This window comes from Homarus americanus, unplaced genomic scaffold (genome assembly GCF_018991925.1).
Source record: "Homarus americanus isolate GMGI-L3 unplaced genomic scaffold, GMGI_Hamer_2.0 scaffold1371, whole genome shotgun sequence".
Taxonomy (NCBI): domain Eukaryota; kingdom Metazoa; phylum Arthropoda; class Malacostraca; order Decapoda; family Nephropidae; genus Homarus; species Homarus americanus.
Window position 1 is genome coordinate 1 of NW_024744096.1, and position 9,809 is coordinate 9,809.

Genomic DNA, 9,809 nt, shown 5'->3' on the forward strand with positions numbered 1-9,809 from the left:
AGAAAGGACCCACAAGCAACAGAAAGAACCCACAAGCAATAGAAAGGGCACAAAGGCAACAGAAAGAACCCACAAGCAACAGAAAGGACACAAAGAAGCAACAGAAATGACCTATGTGAACAACAGTGACCAACACACTCAACAATGGCAAACCTAACAACGGTAAGAAAATTTTAAGAGTTACAGGAACAGTTTCATTAATCAAGAGCAGCAGGGCACAGCAACAGACAGACGCAAACAAGTCACAACCGAACGACTCTTGCATTACTTAAAACCAACAGAAACGGCAACACGAATAGCAAATGAAACGGCCAGTCAATAGTAACAGAAATACCTCCATCAATAACAACAGAAGTACCTCCATCAATAACAACAGAAGTACCTCCATCAATAACAACAGAAGTGCCTCCATCAAATTGCAACTGAAGTGCCTCCATCAATAGTAACAGAAGTACCTCCATCAGTAGCAACAGAAATACCTCCATCAATAACAACAGAAGTGCCTCTATCAATAGCAACAGAAGTGCCTCCATCAATAACAACAGAAGTACCTCCATCAATAACAACAGAAGTACCTCCATCAATAGTAACAGAAGTACCTCCATCAGTAGCAACAGAAATACCTCCATCAATAACAACAGAAGTGCCTCTATCAATAGCAACAGAAGTACCTCCATCAATAGCAACAGAAATACCTCCATCAATAACAACAGAATAATCTCCATCAATAGTAACAGAAGTGCCTCCATCAATAGTAACAGAAGTACCTCCATCAATAGCAACAGAAGTACCTCCATCAATAGCAACAGAAGTACCTCCATCAATAACAACAGAAGTGACTCCATCAATAGTAACAGAAGTGCCTCCATCAATAGCATCAGAAGTGCCTCCATCAATAGTAACAGAAGTGCCTCCATCAATAGTAACAGAAGTACCTCCATCAATAGCAACAGAAGTACCTCCATCAATAGCAACAAGTTAACACTCCATCAATAGCAACAAGTGACTCCATCAATAGCAACAGAAGTGCCTCCATCAATAACCTTGAATAATCTCCATCAATAGCTAACAAGTGCCTCCATCAATAGTAACAGAAGTACCTCCATCAGCCAACATCAGAAGTGACTCCATCGGTAGCAACAAAGTACTTATCCATCAATAACTAACAAGTGCACTCCATCAATAGTAACAGAATTAACACTCCATCAATAGCATCAAGTGCCTCCATCAATAGTAACAGAAGTGCCTCCATCAATAGTAACAGAAGTACCTCCATCAATAGCATCAGAAGTGACTCCATCAGTAGCAACAGAAGTACCTCCATCAATAATAACAGAAGTGCCTCCATCAATAGTAACAGAAGTGCCTCCATCAATAGCATCAGAAGTGCCTCCATCAATAGTAACAGAAGTGCCTCCATCAATAGTAACAGAAGTACCTCCATCAATAGCAACAGAAGTACCTTCATCAATAGCAACAGAAGTACCTCCATCAATAGCAACAGAAGTGCCTCCATCAATAGCAACAGAAGTGACTCCATCAATAGCAACAGAAGTGCCTCCATCAATAGCAACAGAAGTGCCTCCATCAATAACAACAGAAATACCTCCATCAATAGCAACAGTTACCATTGATGGAATCGGCATATTGCTTTTGAAGATGCAATGGAAACAGAGGGCTTGTGGCATGTTGGGATGCATATTGTCCACAAGTTTACCAGTACCAGCAGTAGGTGGAAATCAGCTTCATTGGTGAACTAAACGTATTGAATAATTTTAACTGGCTTCCAATATTAACGGAATGAACCACCAAACTCGACTTGCCTACCTTGGTCAACATCGGCCATGGGTTATTACATTTAAATTTTGCAAGGAAATATTTTCAAGTTCTGCCAGACAATGATTAAAGTGTATTTTTCTTTGGTAAAATTGTAGTGGACTCCATCCCCTACAAAGGACGACTGAGCCCCCGCGCGCCTACCAGCCAATCAGCGTACAGTCCAGCGGTGCCGGTAGACCTACTCTACAGCGCGGACGCACACGTAGCAACGCTAGGACCAGAGTGCCGGTGGCCTCCTCCTCTGTGATTGGCCCTCTCGCTACGCTCACCCCAAATCCTGATCCTCGTAAATTGTATAAATACGGCCATGCCTGGACAAAAAAAAAAAAAAAATACGACTCAATACAACTATTCATTAGCCACACAAATCATATCTCCCTAAGAAATCCTACCATACTATAAATTAACCCAACAACCTCCAAAGCCCCCTCTCCTCTCCTCTCCTCCCAACAACTGAACCATACCTGACCTTATAACAATTATCCTAACCCTCCCCCTTACTATATTTTCACAAACACACACACACAACAACCCCTTAAGCAATTCTAATTCAGCTCAAATCAACATACAACCGCCACCCCGCCAATCCCCAAACACAACTCCCCACAACCAATCTCCAAACACAACCCCCCCCCCGCCAGACAAAGCCTCTCATAATATTACAACTCTCCAGAACCAAATCAAACATACCCAACTTCTATAACAGCCACTGTCAACAAAATCGACCTAACTCAAGACTGAAACCAAACAACCTATATCTCACTCTCATCTCCGTTCACAATTTGACAAAGCTCAAATCTGTCTCCTGCTATTACTAAATAACTCTCCTACGATACGCTCATCCTTCCTTACTATGAATACTTTGACATTTCAAGCTCAAAGATTCATAACCCTTCCTCCAACTCGCTCCGTTCCTCTTTGACATAGCTCAAAGACTTTACCTTCATCTTTCTCCAAACAACCCTACGACTAGCTACATTTCCATGTTTTCACCTTCTCTGTTACTTTGATCGTGTGCTCCCTGTGCGTCCGTCCACCTGCGCTTCTCGGCTTGCGCCGCCGCCGTGGCGGGGCGGTTCTTCCTCCGCTTTGCCAACACTGCCTAAGCTAAGACGACAACCAGAGCACCCGCGTTGGCCCTTTGCTTGCCCGGACCTGCTCCCGCCCTCCCTCTGCCTCGTCCTGATCGTGATTGTTACACCTACCGGGCACATTGCCTACCCCCTCACGCAAGCGGTGTTTAGCCACTGCACCTGTTCTCTCCTCCTAAAATTCACTTCAATCCTCCCTTTATTCTTCCCCTGAACCTCCTTCCCCCCTGTCACTAGGATTTTTAGTTAGTTAGTTTACAGGGAGACACTAAACCGGTATCAAAAGATGAGAGTATTCTACTAGTTACACAAGGACCTAGTAGACCTCTCCAACTAACACAGTAACTAACAACCCCTTGCTAGCTAGCTAGCTTAGCCTCCTCCCCCCCTGTTCCCTCGAGCTCGGGCGACCTCTTAGTGCGGCCTTCACCACAGCCAATCAAATCGTCTCTGCTAGGTGGATAGCCCACCTGCTCTTATTCTCTACTACTTTACTTCCCGTATCATAACTTTCCTTCTACCTTACCTCTTCTCTCCCTTCCCATGGCAAGCCATTGCCATTTTTCTCCATTATCATCATCATCATCAGGGAGACACTTCACACATCGCTTCTGAACTAAGAAGACCTCTCAACAAGACCTCCTGCTGGACCCGGAACTGTGAAGACCGCCCTCTCTCTGCTGCCATTGTTTGGCCGTCTTCCCGGACCGGACCATCCACCACTGACATCGTCGACAACAACTCACGAGCGTTTTCGGTTTATCGAGCATTAGCTTGCCCTCCCCACTGGTGGTGTGAGTGACCCACACTCCAGCTGGAGAGCAGCTATAGCGCAATATTCCCGACGTGGTTTGAGCTCTTTTCCTTCTACTGCTATTTTTCCCTTTTTCGCTCTGGCCTAGGGACCTGCACCCTCAAAAAGTGTATTCGTCCTGCGGTCCCCCCTGTAACTGTTCACCTCCCTCCCAGGAGATTGTGAACACGAAAGGGGGTTGGAGCAAGAACCCATCCCAGCCGAGTCTTTCCAGGAAAACCGTGATCGTGCAGGTCCACCTGGAAAGAGGGTAGCAATCCTCATCCTTCCCCAATAGGCACACTTAGCTCACGTCTATAAGTGAGCAGTCACATACACTAGGAAGTAGGCTTCCCCAACGGGGCTCCGGGAGAGAAGCTCAGGAACCACTCTACGACCACCCGGCCATCATTGCCTGTGGGGAGTGCTGAAATTTCTCTGCTACTTACTCAACCGGAATAGGTAGGATCTAAAAAAAAAAAAAAAAACGGTTACAGAGCGCGTACGCCCTCCTAACCGCGACCCCCGCCTGAACCGCCAACCTGACGACCCGAACCACGACAGGCTCCGCACAGAGAAAGCGGACCAGTTACGCGCCTTCAACGAAGCCCTGAAAAGCAAGAGCACTGCCACCGCCTCCAACAACTCCACCACCACTGTTACCGCCACTGAGGACGACAACTGGACGAAGGTTGAAAACAAAAAACGCCGACGTGCTTTTTCGGGAAACGAATGCTGTCAAGCAGCCCAAAAGGCACCCATCACCACCACCAGCTCACCTCCAACGACACTGCCAAAATTCCGGATCTCGAAAACGGACACAAAAACGACATATGCCGCCATCACAGAGATGGAAAAACTAAATCCACTGGCCAAGTTCTCAGTGTGGCCCAACCTAAAGGGGGAGATGATTATTCACCCCAAAGACAAGGACTCCGCCACCACCCTCGACACTTACCTGCAAAACACCACCACCGTTGCATCAACCAAGCTGGACCCCGCCCATAAACTGATGAAGTCGGTAGTCCTCCGGTACCCAAAGGAACTACCCCTCGAACCCCTGGAGAACCACCCGAAGATCCTAAAAGCCGAGAGATGCTCTCCCCCGTCCGACAAGACGGCCACCACAAAACAAGTGCTCATAACGCACTACGGTTCACCCCCCAGCACCATAGACCTCAAAACCTGGGGGATCTACGAAGTGAGGCCCTTCGTCCCAGAGCCCCTGCGGTGCTTCAGATGCCAGAAATACGGGCACCATCAGACAAGGTGCACGTACAAGGAAATCTGCGCAGTCTGCGCACAGAAGCACGGCACACACTCCTGCCTCACCAAGTTGAAAAATGGAGAAAAAATTGCCCCAAGTGTGCCAACTGCGGGGGCAAACACCACGCCTGGAACCCTGGATGCTCCGAGAGGACAAAGCGGGTCCAGGCAAACCGACCAGCAGCAAGACCGGCCCCCACCGCCTGCACACCAGCCCCACCAAGTACCTTCGTGTGGGGAACCCAAAGGCCAAAACAACAAAGCCAACCTCCTCAGCCGGTCAACACCCAAAGTGCAGCCCAGTTTCCTGGCCTCACTACGGCCACACCTCAGCCACCCAAGCAGCAGACAACGACAACCACGAAAACGACAAAAGAAGCACACACCAAGGCACCAGAAGGAATGATACACGTATCAGACCTAGCCAAGGTACTGACAACCTTCGCGGAGGGCCTAGCCGGACTACTGGGCCACAAGATCCAACCCACACAGCTCCAAACACTCATGGGGAGCGTCCTCGGGCAAGTCGCCACAGCTCCAGCCACCTCAGTGGAGGAAGCCACGCCGGTCCTCACACGAGTGACAGCCGAGGTACACTCTACACCGAAAAAGGCCACCAGAGAACCAAAGATATCGACAGCCCCCAGAAAGAAATTGGACGTTTCAACTCCCCTGAACCGAACCACAGCCCAGAAGGCAAAAACCACAGAACAAGAAGATATGAACCTGATCCAGTCGGAATCGGACCTGAACATTTCCATCGAGGACCACCAGAAGTCCCCGATGAAACAGTGGTGGAAAACATCAGCACCCTGAACATCCTTACATGGAATGATCAGGGCATCAAAAACAAGAAACACCTCCTGCAAGAAGCAGCAGCCAAGGACAAGCTTGACATTATACTGCTACAAGAAACACTTCTACAAGAACACCACTGTTTCAAATTCAGTGGTTACAAGACATACAGGAGGCATTTCACGCAGGCGTCAACAAGAGGATGTATGATCTTGGTCAAGTCAAGCATACCCTCCTCCGAGGTCATGCAGCAATTTCCATGTGGGGAAAACATCGAGACAGGCCGTCAAAGTAACTCTCCAAGAACGGGAATTAACTGTTCACAACATCTACAAAAACCCAAGGGGCTCACTGGAGGTTACTCAATTATTCGCTTCGGCCGCTGACCACGCCACACTCATAGGAGGGGATTTCAACGCACATCATCCCTTCATAAGCTCGGTAAGCCCCACAAATGAAGACGGCCTTCACCTATACACCACCTTTCATGACACACCCGAGATCTGCCTCCTGAACACCGGAGAGCCCACCCACATTAGGGGAGGAAGGCTAGATCTAACCTTCGTCTCCAGTGCACTACAGCCTTCGGCCTCCTGGCAGCTACACCCCACGCTGACCAGCGACCACTTCGCCACCCTAACAACGCTGAAGGTGAACAAACTCCCCACTCCACCCCCCCGAGATGGAGATACAATACCCAAAAGGCAGACTGGGGACTCTTTAAGAAACACCTGGCTAAGTGGCGCGAAAAATCACAGCCGGCCGGCGCAGCACCCGTGGACGAGACAACCCTCCACCAACAATTGGTCGAGACGTTTCACCAAGCGGCAGAAGAGGCTATCCCAAAAACAAAACCCACATCAAGACAGTACAATGATTACTGGTACTTCTGTCCCAGGGTGAAAGAACTCAACCACAGAGTGAACATGGCCCGAAGAAACTACAGGAGACATCCCACGGAAACAAACAGATATCTCCTGCAAGTCATAGTTAAGGAGACCAGGGAGGAGAAGGAAGAAATAAAAAAACGTAAGCTGGCTCAAGTGGTGCTCCGAACTGAACGAGCATACCTCCCTTGGCAAGATGTGGGCCCAGATCCGAAGGGCATCTGGGAAGGCAACACCACCACCACCAACCCATCCCAACCCAGAAGAGGAAGCCGAGAGACTTGCAAAACTGTTCTCTGACCGAGCAGCAACGAAAAACCTCCCAAGACAGGCGGAGGAGACACAACGGCGTCTGCGACAGGTCAGACTCCAGATGATCGAAGAGGCCTGCAACAGTGAAGATGACACCGACAGACCTTTCAACCAGCAAGAACTCCAGAAGTCGCTAAAACGAAGCAAGGACACAGCACCAGGGGCCGACAGGATAACCTACTCCATGCTTTCTCATGCCGGAAAAGCCGGACACGAGGCTTTGCTACAAGTCATCAATGCTTCGTGGACAGCACAAAGACTCCACCGGAATGGAAGAAGGCAGATATACAGCCCATTCCGAAGCCCAGAGAACCAGACAAACCGAGGCCCATCTCCCTTCTCAGCTGCATAGCGAAGACGGGAGAAAGAATGGCTCTCAACCGACTCAAGTGGAAAGTAGGCAGCCCACACCCTCACATTTTTGCTTACACCGAGAACACCGGCACAGGCAACAACATCGCCGAGATACTCAGCACAGTGGACTACAAACCAGCTCTGGTGGTCTTCCTCGACCTGGAGAAGGCCTTCGAACTAGCAAATCCACTGGCCATTACAACGACGCTCGCTGAAAAAGGCGTCAAAGGAAGGTTGCTGGGATGGATCCAGAACTACCTCACACAGAGAGAAGCAAGAGTACGCTTTCAGGGAGCAACCTCAAGCTACAGGGCCCACACTCTACACAATATATACGGCGGACATGCCACCTCCTATACACGGAGAATACGTAGCTTATGCTGATAACGTCACCCAAATCATCCGACATCCAGGCAAGGGCAAACAGATGATGGCACGGAAAACAGCCCACGCCATCGAGCAAATCAACGAATGTGAAAAAAAGTGGAAAATTCAAACCAATACACAGAAACTAATGATAATACACATTGCCAAAATAAACCCTGCACCAATCACAGTCAACAACGTACCTATACAATACTCCAACGAAGGCAAAATTCTGGGACTCACAATAACAAGAACAGGCATAGCATAACACATAACACAACGCAAACAGCCCTACCTGCCATACAACAGCTAACCCGCCAATGTACTGACAGACTGAGACCTCTTAGAAGTGTAGCGGGGTACAGCCCGCACTATGGTGCTAATATTAGAATTGTTAAAACAATGTACCTAGGCTATATAAGATCTCTGATAGATTACCACGCACCAGCCCTGGTCATTCGTGACGGGAAAGGCGTTGACAAGCTCGAGAAAATGCAAAATAAAGCCCTCAGAATTATCCTAGGATGTCCCATGAGCACTAAAGTACTTAATAGGGAAAGAACTAGGTATACCCAGTGTTAAAGATAGAATAATTGAAGTCAACCTCATGATAGCCCTGAGGCTTCTGCGTGGTGATCCTGATAACATTGTTTCCTTAAAATTGCTAGAATGTATGAACCATGGGACTACTGAGTCTAAATGGATCCAAACTACAGCTACACATATGAAGATGTTTGGACTAGACCACCTGTACAAAGTTGAGACACAACAGCGCTTCCTGCCACCCTGGCGGACAGTTCCCTTCGATATCACAATACCGACGTATCCGCCTAAAAAATTAATTATACAAAGCATTTATCTCCAACACACTGCCAAATTGAGAGCTCTTGAACACATACACACTCTACAGACTGATGATAATATCACACAGACCATCTACACTGATGGATCTCTAAACACCGCCTGTGGGAGGGCTGGAAGTGCTATTGTTGTGACTCAACCTGACGGTAATATAATTGAGAAAGGAGTTAGAATTAACAACTGGGCATCCACTCTACAAACTGAATTAGTTGCCATACTCACAGCTATTAAATTCATTGAAACCACTGTTACTGACAGTCTCATCATCACTGACTCTCTATCCTCACTACTTGCCCTTGGTACCCTCGACTCAGGTTGTCACGCTCTTGCCTCTGAAGCCAGACACAAATATGCGTGCCTTGTTGACCGGGGTGTCAAGGTCAAACTGTTGTGGATCCCCTCTCACATAGGCCTCATAAAACATGACAGAGTTGATGCCCTCGCCAAACTCGCGTCTAACAGACACCGTTGAATACAATTTGGGTCTGTCAAAAAGAACCCTTAAAACTGTAAATAGGAAAGAATTTATTGATGAGTTTGACGCAAGTAGACAAGTGCAAACAGGCACTAGTCGATCCATAGGTTACCATGATGAGATGTATCAAGTGAAACATGTATATGGAGCAAGTAACAAGATGCTAGATTACCAAGATGTTTGTAACCGCTAGATTAAGGTTAGGATATAAGTACAACTGGCAGTATGTTCCTCAAGCAGATGTAAACAAAACTAAATGTAAAGTGTGTGGCCATACATATGGCCACCACGCATATTTACAAATCTCACGACTGTGTGAAGATAGAACCTTTTAGGGACAGGTCCAAGCACACTGTGTGTGAAATGGCACAACACTTCATCTCTAATGGCAAGATAGCTGACATATTAAGATTGTATCCACTTTTTTGCACTTAGTAACTATATCAATTCTCATGTACAGAACCAAATACGCAATGTGCTTGAATACCTCTCACGTAAATGTGAATAACAAAGTGTGAGGCCAGACATACTGCCTCACACACCTGTACTCATGCATTTGTGAATAAGTTACCCTTTATGTATAGAACTAAACAAATAATGTAAATGAAATACTGTGTAACATTCAGTGCCATAATATCCTGGCAACAGGGGTTAATTATTATGACCCTTTGTAAACCCTACTCTGTAATCCTTTTGTGCTACCGCTCACAGGATGAGTGTGGGGTGCACAATAAAGTAGCCGCTGTAAGCGGCAAAATCAAAATCAATAA

At 47.4% G+C, this 9,809-nt stretch overlaps 2 protein-coding genes across 2 annotated transcripts; both read right to left on the bottom strand.

The window, feature by feature from the left end:
* Window positions 1–411: 411 nt before the first annotated feature.
* Window positions 412–1,131, bottom strand: LOC121877640 (adhesin BmaC autotransporter-like). The gene is made up of 2 exons (XM_042383448.1): window positions 1,101–1,131; window positions 412–959 (listed from the first exon to the last, which is right to left on the bottom strand). The coding sequence occupies exons 1-2, from the start codon at window positions 1,129–1,131 to the stop codon at window positions 412–414; spliced, it is 579 nt and encodes a 192-aa protein (XP_042239382.1).
* Window positions 1,132–1,214: 83 nt separating this feature from the next.
* On the bottom strand, window positions 1,215–1,700 carry LOC121877641 (adhesin BmaC autotransporter-like). Its single transcript, XM_042383449.1, has one exon. It carries the CDS (start codon window positions 1,698–1,700, stop codon window positions 1,215–1,217), a length of 486 nt encoding a protein of 161 aa, XP_042239383.1.
* Window positions 1,701–9,809: the final 8,109 nt, after the last annotated feature.

What these genes read in the sequence shown, in the direction of transcription:
- LOC121877640 (XM_042383448.1), bottom strand. Translation starts at nt 1,131, where the DNA reads ATGGAGTCACTTCTGATGTTGGCTGATGGAG. An exon ending in TCTGATGTTGGCTGATGGAG is followed by an intron (nt 960 to 1,100) that starts GTACTTCTGTTA and finishes CTATTGATGGAG; the next exon opens with GTACTTCTGTTGCTATTGAT.
- LOC121877641 (XM_042383449.1), bottom strand. Translation starts at nt 1,700, where the DNA reads ATGCATCCCAACATGCCACAAGCCCTCTGTTTCCATTGCATCTTCAAA.